The sequence below is a fragment of the Fundulus heteroclitus genome, chromosome 7, assembly GCF_011125445.2.
Source record: "Fundulus heteroclitus isolate FHET01 chromosome 7, MU-UCD_Fhet_4.1, whole genome shotgun sequence".
Taxonomy (NCBI): Eukaryota; Metazoa; Chordata; class Actinopteri; order Cyprinodontiformes; family Fundulidae; genus Fundulus; species Fundulus heteroclitus.
The window spans coordinates 22,702,476-22,720,824 of record NC_046367.1 but is presented as its reverse complement, the minus strand read 5'-3'; the positions used below and the strand labels follow the sequence as shown (position 1 = coordinate 22,720,824).

The window sequence follows — 18,349 nt, the reverse complement described above, 5'->3', positions numbered from 1 at the left end:
CTGGCTGAAAGAAGGCTGCTAGACTGTAAACGTTTCTGGTAGTAAATGACACGATGTTCAACCCAGGGTTATATCGCACAGCTCAAAATACAGTAAATATACCCGGACCGTTTTGACGATGTCAACTGTGATCCACACTGGGGTGTTTCAGGTCAGGTAAGGGGGTGAAGTCCCAACACAATATTTGGGTAAATTTCTCCGCCCCCTAAATTTAAAGCGCACCCTGTTTTCCGTCACTTTGTTCGTGTCTAAGAGGGATTTTATCCTTGTCTCCTTGGAGCAGGTACCAGCATTGAGAGGTTGAATGATGGCTACAGGTCAAATTCACCCCCCTTGCATAGTCTTTCCCTATTTCGGACTCATGTGTTTCCATTTCATCCTTTTGGACTTCCACCGTGTATCTATACACCAAACATTTCGAACAGATGTAACTTAACCATTTGGTGATGGTTGATTTATCTTGGTGACTTAAGCATTTGGATCAATGATACGTTCCAGTGACTTTCTGTCTTCTCTGTTGCAGCCAATTTAGCCGAACGCAGGTAGAAATCTACATGAAATATGGGAGGATTCTAACAGTCGTGGCTGAACTTTCCCAGCATTTTGTTTCAGGCGTCTCCCGGTTTATTCTCCTCTAGAGTTGTTTTCTGTTAGCTATAACACAACAGGAATTTCATTCCAGCCACCAAATGCTGAATACTATGCTGATTTACAGAGTTCACATTTGATTGTGTTTTCCTAATATCGTGCAGACCTAACCCATAGATTTCCACACATTGTTAGTTTGTTTCCTTTTAGACCATTACTGCAATCATGCAATTAATGCAGTTTTTGCCTATTTCCCCTGCTTTTCCATCCCTTTCGGGACTCTGCTGTTGTGTGGAGCGGAGATCCTGCAGGAGGAGCACTTACACAATGTCAGGGGAACATAATCTACGTTAATGGCCCGGTTTTCAGACAGAAAGGCAAAACAGCCCGACAGACAGAGGAAAGCGCTCTGGGAGATGAAGCTCTGGAGAAAACCTTCAGGAACCTGATAGTTGAATGGTACCACGTGTCGGCGGTTTTCCTACCTCCAGAGTCTGACTGGGTATTAAAGTTCAGGGTTTGCTCAGAAAAGATTAAGGTTTGACAGATTCAGTTTTCTCTTGCATCCTTTTTTTTCTCAGCTGAACAGGTTTTATTATTCAAACCTGAATCATCTCCTACTGACTCACCCTAGCTGCCTTTACTCTAGTTGATGTAATGTGAACTTTCTGTAGGAGCCAGGCTGTAACGTTGAGCGAAGAGTGCAGATCTACCTTTTTTTTTATCATCAGAAGAGATTTTGCTGCCTCAACCCTGCGCACACCTTTGGTTAGCTTTAAAAAGTTAGCGTTAGCGCTGTTTTGGGTTTGTCACATCAGACTTTCTTAGTAAGCTAACCTGCGCAGCAGTCACACCGAACACCTGTTTGCACTTCTTCATCCTCTTGGAGACGAGCAAAGCAAGCAAATCTTGTGGATTGTCACAGACGTTGTTTTTAGGCCTGTGCTCGTATGACAGCCCTGATTAAAAATAACGCGTTATTTCCAAAAAAAGTATAAGATGACTTGGCTACTTTCATTTACACCTACTTCTGTTAAACCAATGAAACACCATTTATCTCAGTTATAATTTCTCTATATATTATTCTGGCATTTTGATTTTTAAACATAGACTTGATAAAAAATGTAGAACAACATTTATTAGTAGTTTTCATATCCCTGTTGCAAAAAGAGTATTATTTCTTGCGGTGCAATTTTATTATGAATGATTAAAATGTATAGTTCAATACAGCCAGAGTGCGTGAAATAGTACCAAGACTTACAACACTACACTTTCCTCTGTGAAATTAGCTGGAAAAGAAAAAATACATCCAAAATATGTAGCCGTGCTAGATGTGTACTGATCTCCTCTGACCAAGGATCAGCAGGTCCGTTCTCTCTGTAAATGCACCGACCAGCAGAACGTACTCTGCACTCTTTCGACTCAGATGAAAGTATAACAAAAGTTACAGACATATGCATTAATTCAGACCTGGGGATGATGTATGTAGAGAAATTTATCCACCAAAAAAAAAAAGGTAAATCTCTACTTTAAACTGCAGGAAGTGTGTGACGAGAAATGTTTGCAGTTTTTAAATAACGTTTTAAAATGTCCGTCTGCCCTGATCCCTTTAACGAGCCCCTGTGTGGTCCTAAATATAGTTTATTAAACAGACATGTAAAATAAAAAGACACAAAAAAAACATAGTTCTCCAATATGATTTGTTAGGCTTCAGTAAAGATTATAGATTTGACATTAATTTCTTGTTTTTAAGCAGTAGAGTTTTACAACGCTGACGAGATTGTTCTAAAACGTTCATCTTTTACCTGGACTTTTTTTTTTAGCGTTAAAACTTTTTTTAACACTAAACGTTTTATTTTCATTAGAGGAGCGAGAACGTGTGTGCGTGCGTGCGTGCGTGCGCTTGCAGGGACCTCTTGTCGCGGAGACGGAGGGCAGATGGGCAGAGATGGAAGCGCGAGGTGAAGTGTGTGTCAGACGGAGCGAGCCAGGGAGCCGAGTGCCAGTCCTGCTGCTCGAGCTGGCCGCCGCACATGGCACCGTGCCCAGCTTACGCTAGCAGATGTGTCACTAGTGACTCAGCTGTGTGTGTGAGCGCCCACGTCTGGGACACAGACACCCACCCACTCTCTCTGTGAAAAGAGGGACTTGTTTAATGGCCCTCCTCCCCCACCACCACCACCACCAACACATGTCTCCCCTCACTTAGAGCGGTAGATCTGTGTCGCACCCCTCGCCCGTCCCGTGCACATCGCCACCTCCATCCTTGTGACGGACGCGGCGAGGCTTCTGTCAGCGCGCTCGGCTATGACAGAATGTGACAGTTTACACGTGTCGCCTCCCCGGAGATGGAGAGGCGTCGTCTGCTGACCAGAGGACCAGACCGGCTCAGGCGAGGAAGCGGCGGACGGATCCGCGGACAGAGCCACACTGCAAAAAACGGAACTAAAAATAAGTTAAATGTTCTTAAAATGAGTGTATTTGTCCTTGATTTGAGCAGGTAAACAAGATGATTTGCCAATAGAATAAGATTTTTGCACTTAAAATAGGAACAATTCATCTCCATCATCTTATTTCAAGTGCAGGATGTCTAATTATCTTATTTTAGGGATCAAAATACTTATTCCATTGGCAGATAATCTTATTTACCTGCTCAAATCAAGGATAAATACACTAACTTTAAGAACATTTTACTTATTTTTAGAACCGTTTTTGCAGTGCAGTGCTAGAGATTGAGTTCAGGGCCGAGGTAAAAGCCGGGCGGAGAAGGAAGGAGCTGCGCGTCCATTGTCCTGCGGCCGAAGTTTTTCAGCGCGGAGTATGCGGAAAAGTTATCGAGTTCGCTGTAAATATTTAAGCGACCAGGTCTGAGTCGGGACGGGACGGGCCGTAGGATTTGAAAGTCGACTCCCTGTCGTCACAGAAGGTGCGTCCGGTCAAACGTTACAGGCGTTATCTGCAGCGACGCCCCGGCATTCCTCGCATTCTGCGTGCGCCGAGAGCTGATCATGAGCGCCGTGCAGGGAGTGCCGTGTCACAATGGTGTTCTCAGGAAGTTGCACCAACAGGTGAGTGTTTCCTGAGTCAGAGAGGGGGGGGGAGGTATGCGCGTCTGGCAGATGTCATTGTTCAAAGCATTGTGAAAGGCCTGATTTGCATGTTGAGTTACCGGGGCCTGTTCTGCCCTCTGTGTTACATCACAAGCAGAGGCACGAGCAGTGTCAGGTTTACCGCCCTCCGTCCGACCCAAACCGCCACTAAAGCCTGGTGATGGCTGCGTTTTTTGGGATCATCTATTCCAATTATGTCGCAAAAAACATCGGACTAGAAAATGTGTTGTATTAAAAATGTAGTGCAATGAGAAGTCAGTCGGTTGGTAGCGCTGGAAGGTTCTTGGTCCAAAGCCCAGCCTGATTGGGGCCTTTCTGCATGGAGAAACTTGTTCTCCCCGTGCATTCACGTCGGTTCGCCCAGGGTACTACGGCTCCCTCCCACGGCCCAAAAACACGATTATGTGGTTAAATGGTTATTGTGTGTGTGCCTGGTCCCGCGTGTCTCTTTCTCTGGATGCCTGTGGCAGGCTATGGCCTGATAGGAGGTTGGCTGGGATTTGAGTATTTTAACAACAACTTCTGTTATTTCTTGGAAAAAAAAAATACTTGATCACAAAAAACTGTGATACACAATAATTTAAAAACACGGGCCTGAAATATAAGTGGAAAGGGATGAATAGGCAACAGGTACTGTAGTTACAGATTTAGGATATGAATCGGCCAAGGGTTGAATTAAATATTCCTTATTATGGTTAAACTATGTACATTACAGCAAATTGTTTACATTTCGTGCTTCAATATAGTTCTTTTTAACTCTAATCCCAGCATCTGTACTTCGTCTGTTGAAACTAGGGCTGTGTGACTTCAGGGAAGTGTTTACTTGTGCTACCATTTCTAAATATTGTGGTGACTAAATTAATTAAAAAGGCTACTCGCTTCCTTTTCAGAACTAAAAATTTCTTCTATTTTTTTTATCATCTTTAGCAACTCAGCCACTAAAAATGTGCATATGGAAGTAAACGATGGTCCAAATGACCAGATATATTGTTTTCATGCAGAGTGGGAATGCATGGTACTTGAAATATGATTTCTTGCAAAATGTTGCATTCAAGCAGTCCTTTATTGTTGAGGTATTGCAACCATTGACAATTGGGGTTCAACACATTGTATAATATGTTCCGCAACACTTTGATGATGTTTAATCAAGCTAACATGAATAAACCTTTCAGGCACTGTTGGCTATGCTGCAGTCCACTGCTGTGGTATTTATGTTTACAAAATATCTTCCCTAATAAGTGGCAGAAGGAGCATTTAATTGTCCTGTTCAATGTTACACAATGATGCGACGGTCACAGCATTCTTAGATATAATGATTAATATATCCAGGGTATCTTCAGGGCCTTAAAAACTATTAAAAATAGGAAATATTCGCCTGCCTGCCAATATTTGGTAACCTGGATGGACCTGAGCTGTCATTTATGAAAATCTAGGTTAATTATCGTCCATTATTATCATAATATTCAGCAAAACTATTAAACTAAAGTACATTTTAAAAAAAAAATGTTTTCCTAAGTTTGTGCAGCCCTGTACATCCATTTATTCCAAGTCCTGTGGTCCTGGCAGATGATTACTTTGGTTGACTAAAACCAATCAATAAAAAGGGGGTGGGGGATATGTATACATGTTCTATGTGCTGTATTTTATGTATTTATATATCCCTCCATTTCCTCTACATCTTTTTCTTATTTATCAATCTTTGTCTCTCTTTATCTTTCACTCTTTTAATCTTCTGTATTGCTTCGTGTCAGGGACTGGGCATGAAGCCCTTTTTGTACACAAAACGGCGTATAATATTTTGTGTACTTGGAATAGGAGAGTCACTCTTGCTGCTACTCGCAGGAGAGTAAGTGCTGCCATCATCACGTGCCGTTTTCCTGATCTTTCTTGTATATTTTTGTCCAGTTTTTGTCAAATTTTGGCTCTTCAAAGGTTGCAACATATTTCTCTACGCGCCTTCTATCTGCTGGCATGAATGTGTGTGTTCACCTGTGTGCCAGAGCACACCACTTGTTGTGTGTCTGCGTTGGTGACGCCGAAAGCTGAGGCTCAGACTGACAGAACCCCGTCATCGTGTCAGTCCACGATGCTAATATTTAAACAGCTAGCATTAGCTTTTGTCGTCAAGGAGGTTTACTACTTCGCTGTTGGACATCCAAGAGCAATGGTGGTTTTAAACCAAATTTAGCAGGGGGGCCAGGGTGGGGCCAGTGTTTTTTCATGTGGGGGGAGACGGAACAAAAGATTGGGGGGAAAAGAAAACTATAGACAGGTCAATATTTCATCGTTTAATATATTTAGTGAGCCAAAGGGCCAATTGTGGCTCTTGAACTGCAGGTTGAAGACCCCTGATCCCATCTCAATACGGCTGGAGCTAAACGTGAAACAGCTTAATTTTAGAATTATTTTTGGAGTAAAACTGTAAAGGTAAAGAAAAAAATATAATTGGTACAAGTGACCAATCAGTTACGGTATCTTTGTCAGCATGTATCATCATAAGAAATTTATTTAACATCATGTCTTTAGTACAGGGGCCATAACAGGGGTCAGAACCAGTTCTACAGGGGCACTGGGCCCTGTTGGCCCCTGTCTAGAACCGCCCCTGTCCAAGAGCATGAATTACTTTTTTTTTTTAAATGCTCTCAAACACCAGTGCTGCAGCGTTAGCTTATAGCATTAGCTTGTAGCATTAGCTTAGCATGTGTCATTATTCAGCGTTTATTTTTTCTCTTGTCTGTGTGCCTTATAGCTAACGTTCTTCCCAATAAGGCGTTTCTGTTTATCTCGTCAATAAAGAGGAATGCATTGTATGTCCGGCTGAAGTCGACACGTTAGCAGAGTTTAAACTTCCAGGAGCAGATCATTGTCGAGATGAGCAGCTGCAGGGAGGCCAAATGTTTTAGCAGCGCTGCGGTCAGAAGTGCAACAGTTTGGACAAATGGGAATTATTTTGACCAACCCTACCTGTAAGTTTAAACTTCTAGAGAAAAATCAGCCAAAACATAACCAGGGAGTCTGGATCGGCGATAGGGTTCGGTGTTGTGGGTCTAAAAAAAATCATCTCTTATTGAAATCAAATTTTTCTTTTTTTTCTTCTTAACCTTAATTTTCTAACCTTTGCTATTCTGTTAGAGAAGTATACAGTCCCCTCTTTATGCGTTTTATTAAAACGTGTCTATTTCAATTAAGCAGTCTACATAGTTTAAATAAATCGTTTTTATCCCTTTAGGGTTCAAATGAGTAATCCCGAACAAAGTTTTAGTCTATATGATATGCTAATAAAAACTAGCAATAAGTCAATTAAAAAAATCTTTTCAACAGGTTTTGTTCCAAAAGTTTTACATTGATCTCCTGATTTTTCCTTTAATGACTCTTCGGGCGCACGTTGTAATGCTCTGTGAAGACGCACTGCTTTTTTTCAGACACTGACAGTGAGCTGCTGCTTTGGCGCGACATCACCGATGGCCGCGCGTTGTGTGTATTCGTGCAGAAAACTGCGGGGAGAGGTGGAAATAATGTGTGTGATATTGCCCTAAACAAATAATGGGCTGGAACGGCTCTTGAGATGGAGGCCGAGCAGACGGAGGGCGGGTAGCAGGAGAGAAATAGAGCTGGAAAGAGAGAGCAATGCTCTGTTGTGGCTGAACTGCAAAATGGGATTTGCATAAATAAGACTGAAACATCAGCAGGGCCTTTTTTTTTTTTTTCCGCAGCCAACAGCGAGGCTAAGATGATGGGGAAAAGAGATGATTTGTGTGTTTGTACGTGTGGGAGATTTTTATTTTTTTTTCCTATCCCCTCCTTATTTTATAACCAAAGGCAAGCTGGCAGCAAGGTCAAACCTTCCTTCTTCTTTTAATCCTTCACCTTACCTAAGGAGAAAACGGTGGGATACTACGCTGATGAAAACCTCTTATTTCCCCCCCTCTCATAAGGAGATTTGCTGACGTAGCTGGGAGGGGTCTACCCTCTAACCAGAGTACGCCGACTGTTACATAAGCATAAAATAAATAACCCCAAATCCAATCCGACTATTTTCCGTCCTGCTTTTCATGTGGCGCTCCGCACTTATAGGGGAAAACCAGCTCACATTTGGAGCCTCATTATCTTTGTTTCCCCATTACCCAGAATGAACTTGAGCTCCGCGTGTTCCCGGTGACAGACAGTCGAGTTTCCTTTTACGGCAGAAAACGCGAGATTGATCTCGGCGATTACATGAATGAAGCTTTGTTGTCTTTGTGCTTGTAGAGCACACACCTGGCGCATTCGCCGATCAGTGTATTCCTCGTGACAGCCGTGTCAGCAAGCGCTCCAATTAGTGTCTCGTTAGCGGGGAATTAGAGGGAACAGATGATTGACAGCTCATACTGTTTGTGCCTCTGTGCGGGCACATCCTCCCTTCACACACATTGGCGTAAAATTCACGTTTAGGCTTTGATGGATCCGCTGGAGGGCATATATGCCAGCTAGGGCTGGATGAGCTGGAGGCCGGACCCTGATTTCCTATAAATTGTGTCTACAAGAAACAAAATGTGTTTTTCTATGGATTCATTTGGGAATGGGCGTGACCGGCTTCTAGGCCTGATTCACTTGGAGGTTTTAACAGTATAGAGAAACGGGGGATGGCTCTGCCTCCAAGCCTTCATCTAAACTCTCTCTCCCCCGGCAGAGGATGGTTCCACCTGGCCTGCTGGGAAAACGTTGGAATAGGCATGTAGCGATTGCTTCTTTCTCTCATCCTGAAAACCCAGCTTGACTCAACCGTGAGTCTGTATCACGTCTCATATCAGGCAAACTATATAAAATCCCCTTTCGGTTCTCCTACTCTTTTTCTCTGCAGATGCAACGAATTAAACACAAGTTCGGACGATCTCCTTTTTTATCCAGGAACCAACCGATGGAGCCATTTTTAATCTTGAGTAAATTTTCTTAGCTAGATACTAATATGTTCCCATGGAACAGAGGACAATGTCTTTATGGTGGGAGTTTGGTTCCCGGGGTTGTTTTATGGGGCTGTACCAGTGTCACTTTTAATGCCCTGGTCCGTTGTACTGTCCCAATGGACTGCAAAGCCTTAGAGGTACATTTCTCCATCTGTCCCCACCCGCCGGGGTCTGATCTTGTTTCTGGTGTTCATGGACAGGATCTCAAGGCATAATCACGGAGAGAAGGCCTCATGTCATGAAATATAGTTCATGGACAAAAGACACTTCCTCTGTTGCTCTGTTGGGTGGCCAGGCTTAAAGATTGGGTGAGGAGCTCCATCATCTGGAGGAAGCTCAGAATGAGGATGTATGAAAAAGAGAGCACTGAGGTAGGTCAGGCATCTGAGACATCTCAGGAAGGTTCCCAGAACTCACCGGAGGGACTATAAATATGAATTGTAATCCTGGTATGCCTTAATATACCTCAGCGACTCTAATTAATAAGCGGAAGACGTTAGATGGACCAATGAATGAAATTACTTATCCTGATATCTCCTGCTTTTTCTGCCTTGCACGTTCAATATGAATAAGAAGATAATCCTTAGAATAATTTATTGTAGCAGCCTTCTTGATGTACATTTTTACTGAGCAGACTCATCCCTGTTGACCTGATGTAGTGCTCATCCCTTTAAAGCTATAGCTGGCATTCCTGTTCAGAAACACTTTTTTGTTATACTGGGTGAAATGGTTCTTCCATCCTGTCAGTAGTCAATGCATTGTGTTCAGAAAAAGGAGGTTAAAAATACGATCTCTGTGGGAGCTGCAGGCCTGTAAAAACTAACCAATCTCTGCCGGATTGGTCCTGCTCTCACTGCCCTCTGTCCCTCAAGTTCGGGGGGGTATCACCTTATCTATTGGCTGTCACACAAGCCAGTCATTCTCACATGCTCACGTAACGCCAGTGTACGTGTTCGTTCCTTGTTAGTTTCTACGTGCGGCCTGCAGATTCTACTGTTTATCTATCTGGTTAGCTTAGCGGCTCGTTTAGCAGTTAGCTTAGCTGTTAGCTTCAGTGTTAGCTGTTCATTGTAGCTCCGCTGCTCTCACTGCATACTTTGAACATGGCTGAGTTGCTAGAAAACAAACTGCGTTTATGTTTATGAGAAGAAGAGGAGGGGCTTAGTAGAAAGAGAAATAAGACCAGAGTGGATTTTTAATTTTCTTCACATGATCCCTCTGAGGTAGCGGAAGAGAAAGGTAAGATGGTCTTGTGCATGTGAAGTTATTCAAAAACGGACTTGGGAAAACTTCCAGAAAAAACGCAACCTTTGGTTGAAGCGGATGTTTTAAGACCCCCAAATGGGTAAAAGCTGATTAAATTTGGTTTAAAAAAGACAATTTAAAAGAAAATTTAAACTAATTTTTAACCTTCTCCAAGCCTACAGTTATAGCCAACCTGTGGGGCGTGCTTAGTGTTGCCAGCCTCCCTGCTTGTACATTTTGGCTGGACCTGTTCGGACAAAATTATCAAACGTAATCTCTCTGTCTCAGACAAGGATAGTTTTAGCCACCATAACTTAACTGTCTCTGACAAAGTGCTGGTCCGCTTTGAATTGTAGCTCTTGCAGGTATTTTTTGACACAATGTCTGCTTTTACTAGACAGCACCACTGTGACTGTGAGGGATACACAATGTCAAGATCTGGGATCCTTTTGTTATCGCAGGTGAAGATGGAAAACGACAGTCAACCTCAACAAAATAAATGATGAGTAATAACATGCCATATGTGACCAGTAGAAAGATGACTCACAAATTTAAAAATGCTTTTAGAAGAGAAGCAGATCTGAACAAAAAGTAATTAAAGTCTAAGGAACTTCATTTATGTGTTTAAAATATGGAAATAAAAAAGGCAGCTGCAATATAAAGAACAGTGGATTTTAAAATAGGAACATCCATCCATTGTCTGTACCCACTTATCCATATTGGGGGTGCGCCATCTCCAGCGGTCATTGGGTGAGACACAGTTTACGCCCTGGACAAGTTGTTAGTCCATCACAGGGAGAACATGCAAACTCCATGCAGAAAGACCCCAGGCTGGGATTTGAAACCAGGGCCTTCTTGGTGCAAGGCAACAGTGCTACCATCTGTGCAGCCCTAAATAGGAACATTATAATTATTTATCCTTTCAGAAAACGGCTCCATATTCTTGTTTACGTTTCCAAGCGTGTCGTATTTAATGAGGTAGATCTTCTCTATGGCGCCGTCCTACGACTTGAGTTTCCTTTCACGTCCCTGAAAACACAGATTTCCTCAGCTTTTCTCCTTCCAACCATCATGTTCTGCTCTGGCTTTATTGCAGCTCAAGGCATGAACCGTGAAGCAGCAGGTTGTAGGTGCAAGATGCTGGGAAAACTTTCATTAATTTCTCTGACAATGAGCGCATCTGGTGAAGGGTAGTGATTCCTACCATCAATACTTTGTATTGAAGCAGTTCAAGGTGGATATTTTTGCGCTTAAATATCCAGAATGCTACAAAATATGCAGAAAAAAATCTAGATATTGGAGTCTGAGAGAAGCATGGTGTGTTTAGGTAGCCTGATGTCAATCTCGTCATTAGGTGAACTTGTAATGATGCTCAGCATGGAAACGTGCTCAGACAGACTGAGCTCTAGCTGAATAAAGGGAAACAAAACACACATTTTATTTAGATCAGAGAAAATGTTAGGTTGCAACAAAATAGGCCTTCACAAACAGTTTACAGATGTGGGTATAAATTCCTCTAATCAGGGGAATGGTTCCTTGTTTTGAAAAATAATATTCAAGCCCATCCATTTTTAACTAATAACAGCAATAAGATGAATGTATTGAGTCAAACACAAGCCAAATATTTTACTTTTATTTGTCACAGGTTGATGTCCTCACATAGCATTACTGAATGTTTTCTGTTTATCTCCGGATGTTGGTCTGCAGACCAAATTATCTGTTACAATTTACAAATTTGCACTTTAGAAGGAAAAAAAAACCCATCTTGTTTGGCAGTTCTTCCATGCAGTCTTGTCCACGTCTTTTCTGTGTGCACACGTGTTGTATCTAAGTAGGCTAACAGGCAACGCAACATTTAAAAGCCAATATTATTTTGACTGGAACCATAGAAAAATCTAAGGTGACCACATTTAGTTTTATTTTATCAAGTTTACAGGAGCGACGCAAAATATTAATAAATCAGAAAAATAAATGTCTATAATTGCTGAACAGGAGTTAGTCGCCCTAAAAAATAACCGCCAAAGCAACAATGCGTAACGTATATAGTGTTAAATTCAAGCATTTAAATCCCAGCACTTGCTCAAGATGGCGAGATAATGTTAAATTACAGGGTTTTCGTGCATTAAAATTTCCATTAGCATTATATGAAATTATAACTGTATATAAAAACCCTTTAAAAACAAAGAGCAATGGAAAAAGAAACTGAAATGACCTGGACTGGTATTTGAGTTTCTTTAGATCAGATTTAGATAAACTGAGTGTGGAAATGATCAGCATGATTGAAAACAGGAATCATGGAAAGAGAGGGAACTTACCCTGTAATCCTCTTTGCAACTCACTGATCAATATTATCCCAATTACAGAAATACAGAAAGGCTTTTGGTGGTCCAGCTCTCGATTCACTTTGTGCGTGCCATTGATAGTTTATATTTGTGTTTTCCAAATATAAAAGTGTTAGTTAGGACCCTTGAGTGATTTCTGTTCCTAGAAATCCTAGCGGTGTGTGTTTGTGTGTGTGTGTGTGTGGGGAGGGCTAAATGGGCTGCACCACATTAGAAAAACATAGAATTGCTACATTACTGTTGAACATGTCTGTGATGATCAGCCTGAATCCCCCCCCCCCCTCCCTAACCCATCATTGCATCTTTTTTTTTTTTTTAGCGTCTTGATCAATATCATCTGTCTCTGATCGGGGCATCGGGGGGGCGGTGAGAGTCCATCCAGCTGTCTAAATGAATAATCTGCATGCATACTGGGAACACGTGGCTACTTTTGCATTTCAGCTGTACGCCGGCAAAATATAATGTGAATATATTCTCATTGCAGTATCAATGCAATAATTGTAGGCTAACATATTGCAGGTGTTAAAAATGCAGTTTTTCTCAGGCTAATGTAATATTTAGCCAGTTGGTCAGAGTCTCGCGGACACTATTGACGTCGTTCAAAAACGTTAAAGGTCACAGAGTGATCTTATTTAATGACAGAGTCTTTATGATCACTCCAGACTTTAAATGTTCTGTTTGTTTTTTGTGCACCCAATCACTTTCATCTCTCCCTCCTGCCTTCATCAGTGTAGCTTGTTGAGAGTTAGCTTTGACTTGAAATTGAGCTGCTCTTACATCATTTTGGTAAAATGTCTTGGATGATATATGTATTTTTTTGTAAACACTAACGAATGAGTTTCACACCTTACCCAAAGAGGCTCTGCTCCCGCGTCCCTCAGTTTGGATTGTGGTTTCGGAGAAGCCGGCTTCTGTTTGCGTGCACCAGCGATCTACGGCGGCGCTGACGGTTGTAAATCACTCCTCCTGTAGACCAGCTGAGAGGAGAGCGTTGCTGTCCAAGCAGGAGCTGCTGTGTTTGTCTGCAACCCCCCCCCCCCCCCCCTCACAGTCCGCCTCTCTCCAGGGGAACTCTGGAGCCAGTTACAATGTTGAGTGTTTCTGGACGAGCTCCTAAATACTTGCAGGATGACAGCGTAATCCGACTGCCTGGCCTGCCTCGTTTTTAACAGGACTGCGGTCCTGCTTGTGCATACAGCAGTTCGCTTGGGATGGATCGCAAAAAAACGTGGCGTTTATCGCCTTCAAACTCCTATGCATTCAATTCTGGTTACTGCTGTTTGGGTTTTTATAGATTTATAGATTTTATAGATTATAGATTTGGTCCCTTTCTGACCAGGAGTTCCCCCATTTCTCTGTTTCTAGTTAGGAACGTTACATCAGGCTTAGGTTTCTGCTCTGGCACCCGATGGAACATTTTTGCTGCAGGACTAACACGGGCGTCCATAAAAAAGCACGAAACATACAAACCAAACTATGAGTAAAGAATTCGCCACAAAGACTAAAATGGGGAATAAACAGTGAGCATTTTAATGAATTTGTTTCAACATTTATTTAGGTTAACGATAGCGGCAGGAATAAAGCTGTCCCTGTAGCGCTTAGTCTTATGCTTTGGGACCAGAAGTCGAAAATCATCTGGCGAGCGTCGTCAGTCCTGAGTTACCTGGCTGGACGCTGCGGTGAACAGCAGCTCCACGCCGAGCTGGGACGGCCCTGATACTTCCCACTCTGGTCCGGTGACCTCCTCTCCTTCAGAGGCCGGCTGCATGAACCGAGAGGCGAGACAAAACGATAGAACCGACTCAATAAAAGCCCGTTTCATATAATTGATATTATAGACCCTTGATGGTCTCCTGTAATAAAGACATGATATTAAATAAATGTCTTATGATGATACATTCTGACATAGATACTGTAACTGATTGGTCACTTGGACCAATTGTATTTTTTTCTTTACCTTTACAGTTTTATTTTAAAGGTAATTTTAAAATTAAGCTGTTTCAGTTTTGTTTCTATGGTTATTTGTGAGTCCATAAGGGTCCCAGGGTGTTATTTATATGTTTGCGGCTGTTCATTTTACACGAGGAGCAATGGATTTTCTTCTTTTTTTTAAACTTTATTAGTTGTTAACAGTCCGAACACAACAGACTCGAGCCGAGTCAAAGTTCAGCGGCCGTTCCCGCCCTTACCTCGCTGTGACCGCCGTCGCAGAACAACCGTGACAGTGTGGCGCTCAGAGCGGTGAAGCTGCTTATTTCATCCTCGACGGACTCCAGCAGTTGTAACGTCGCCGCAGGCACGTTTTTAGGGATGTGCCAATTGTTGATTTCCAAATATACAATAAGACATAGTCTGTTCTCGCCAATGTTAGAATTAAAATATTTAAATATTCCCATTATAAGCTAAACTGATTTGCTTAACCAACCAAACACGAACATCTCCAGAAACATCAGAGCAATCGTAATCAACAGGAAAAAAGGCGTGAAAACATCAGTCTGTGGTTGATCTATAAAATGTGTTTGATTTAGTGGATTGAGTTCCTGAAATTAATTAAAATGCTATTTATTGAATGTTACTGTATTTTCTATATATTATGCAGCCCTAAAGACCATCACTAGGGACTACAAGGGGCTGCTGTCTAAGCAGCAATTCTTTGTCTCAAACTTTAGATTTTCTGTTGGGTTTTTAACTTAAAAACCAACAGAAAATCTTTTCACAAACTGAAAGAATGTGTTGTTATGCGGCACATTTGTCTAGAGCCTAAATCTCAAGGAGTATTTAGCATTGAAGATTTATCTATAGAGTCAACATGAACTTAATTAGCTACGTTTCAGAGAGAACTCCTTCCTTAAGCCTTTAGGTAATGTGATAACGTATTTTGGTTTCCAAATACTAAATAACCAACAGTTTATGTTTGCGGACCTCTGATTTAAAGTAAAAATCTCTCTCCACTTTTCTCAACGGCGATACTTTTGCACTGGAGTCTCTGTGATTAGGGAAACATTTATGTTTATGGCTTATGATACCGTTGTGCAAGCGCCGCACGCAAACACGCCGTGATTGTGACCGTCCCTCGGGTTGCCGGTTTTGAACATTGATCGATCGATCAGTGCTTCTTTAACGCATACATCTTTTTTCTTTTGTGGCTTAAGTTTAGTTTCTGCTGACGACTGTTTAAAAATCTTCACATAGTAAAACAAGATGGATGGAGAAATCTGACTTAAAGGTGGCAAAAACCGGGTGAAGCTACTCCTTATGTTTCCTCTGTACCACCTTAGAAATCAGTCTAGCATAAGGCATTTTAAATGTGCACAAGACCAGATATTGTTCTTTAAAATAGGATGTTTGATGAAAAACAAAATTAACTTGGCAAAACTCAGTCAAAAAAACTGTCGCTTCCAGCATAAATGATTCCTCCTTTCTTACGTACGTACAAAAAAATAAACTACGTATGGAATTAGAGCGCGCCGGAAGCCCAAAAATCACAAATGTGCAATTCTATACCCATAAATTTAAATGAAATCATGATTTTTATTGTATAATTTTTCAGTTTATAACTCTTGTTTTTACTGATATCAGTGAACTAGCCACTAATTGGCTCTCACACCAGGTCTGGTCTCACTAAGTGACTAAATGAACATATTTTTAACATTTTACTCTTCCCGTTGATGACTGATTGAGCTGTTTTTTGTTTGTTTTTTTAAAAAAAGGGCCCCCTGAGTTTATTCCAGTGACCATGAACTTGGTCCGACTCAAATGATTAAAAAGTTTCAGCACTTACCCGAGTGATTTTCTATGGACTTGGTGTTTAACTTTCAGACTGTGGCCCCTTGTTCCCCGTGTTAACGCTGTCTTTCTTTTCTCTCCACAGTGCGCCCGAGGGCCGTTGAAAGCCCCCTTGGGGGATTTTCATAAATACACAAAGAACAAGAAAAGCCTTCTGGACTATTGTTTTTGTTTTTACACATTTTCCATTTCACACACACACACACACACACACACACACACACACACACACACACACACACACACATCCACACACACACACCGACACGTACACACACACACACACTCCCACTCAAGACAAGGACGTAGGGAGAATGTTGGAGGTGCAGGAGGAGAGGCCAGCGGCGGCAGGTACAGCAGCGACACATTTCAGCAAGAAGGAGCGAGGGAAGAAGGAGAGGGAGGAGGCCAAGGACAGCCGGGGGAGCCTGTCCAACATCACCAATCCTGTTTCTGGCTCCAGGAACGTGCGTGCGAAAGCGCCGCTCTCACACACAGGCAGCCCTCACCAGCTCATCACTCCACCCTGTTCTGTAGTCCTGGGAGCCCCATCAATGCACTCCAATAGGCTAAAGAACTCCCCGTCCACCAACACGCAGAGGTTAGTGACTTTTGCTCACAGCTGCCATGTCCAGTGTCTTGCAGAAGTATTCGCTACCCTCTACCCTTTTATATATCTTTTGCCCGGTTATTACAGCAAACTTCAATGTGTTTTATTGGGATCCCATGTGATGGAGGAACAGAAATTGGCACGTAGCTGTGCAGTGGAAGGAGAGTGATGAAGTTGCTTTTCAGTGTTTTTTCACAAATAAATCCTGCGTTCCTATTCATTTACTCTGGTCCGCCTAAATAAAAGTAGGGCTGAACAATTAATCGCATTTTCAATATAATCGCGATTTTAAAAAAACGCAATTACCAAATCGCAGAGGTCTGCAATTTTTGGCTATATAACAATTATTGAATCAGACGTGTCCTTTAGGTGTCGGTAAAATGTTTAAAGTGGGTTTGCTCCACATGGAAGGGAAGAGAGTTGCATCAGTGAAATAATCTAATTCTATTACTTGTTTTAGAGTTTATATAATCATACATAGCATTAAGTTCTGGTTAATCAGTTAAATACATTGACTGGTTGCACTTTATGTCCAACAAGGATTGATGTCCAAATCAATTAAAAGATGTTCTCTTGAATAATATTCTGATTAATAGAAACATTAAAAGCTCTTGTTTTAAATAGTCCTTCGTTACAAACATCTTTTTTTAGAGAACATTTTTGTTGCTTGTGGTTAATGCAGAGAAAAGTCAAAATTGCAATTTTGGTTGAAATATATCGTAGGCAGAACGCAATAATTTCTGCTCCGAGTTTAGATGCTGTGGGTCTTTTAGCAACTAATCTGCATGGCGAGGATACAACTTGATTTGTTGTTTGTATATGTTTAAAAATACATGATAAATTAAACTGGAAAAAAATCGCATTAAATCGCAATATATATATATATATATAAAAAAAATCGCAATTAGAATATTTAGCAAAATCGTTCAGCCCTAAATAAAACCATCACAAGCAATTGTTTTCAGCAGCCCGCTAATAAGTAGATGGAGGCCACCAACTTAATCTTGGTATAAATACCAGCCGTGAAGGCCTCAGAGGTTGGTGAGAGAACATCAGAGAACAAACAGCATCATGAAGGCCAACAAACTCAGCAGAGAGAAACCTGCATAAAAACAACATGGCAGACCTTGGTCACGTCAGAGCACTGTTTGAAATCACCGTCAGACACTGACAGCATGGATCGACTAAGGCTACACAACGTGTGAGCATTATTTTTATTGCAAAGGACTAGTTGGAGTGCAGTAGTTGTTGTGTGATGTCCTTAAAGTGTTTAAAAACTTGCATTCTTCAAGCTAATGTTACATTTAGCCATTTGGACAGTCTTCCTTTAGCAGATGCTCACTCCATCAGACACATGATGTTGCTCAAAAGGTTAACGCTCACAGAGTGATAGAAGAACAGATGAGAAAGAGGAAATAAGAAAATGGGCATTAATCACAGCTGGTATCATCGCAATACTTTCTATTATCGTGCAACCCTGGGCACATCCAGCACAGTCCAGCTAAAATGGCGTTAGCAAGGGGAACATTAATCAGAAGCAGCCAAGGGGACCAGGGTAGCTTTGGAGGAGCTGCGGAGTTACATAGACCAGGTTGACGGGACAGCTGGTAGTTGTGCTCCCCACAAATCTGGCCTCTATGAAAGAAAAATGAGTCAAGTACCGTTTAAAGTTTGCCAGAAGCAACGGAGGAGACGGCAAACGTGAGGAAGAAGTTGCCCAGAGCT

At 41.8% G+C, this 18,349-nt stretch overlaps 1 protein-coding gene across 2 annotated transcripts in view; it reads left to right on the top strand.

Moving 5' to 3' along the window:
* bcl9 (BCL9 transcription coactivator) overlaps nucleotides 1–18,349 on the top strand; it is a 48,719-nt gene that overhangs the window by 17,556 nt on the left and 12,814 nt on the right. For both annotated transcript variants that reach the window (XM_012879949.3, XM_012879948.3), the window contains exon 3: nucleotides 16,100–16,615. In XM_012879949.3, coding sequence (XP_012735403.2) covers nucleotides 16,329–16,615 — 287 coding nt within the window. In that variant the 5' untranslated portion in view covers nucleotides 16,100–16,328. The remainder of the gene's footprint in view (nucleotides 1–16,099; nucleotides 16,616–18,349) is intronic.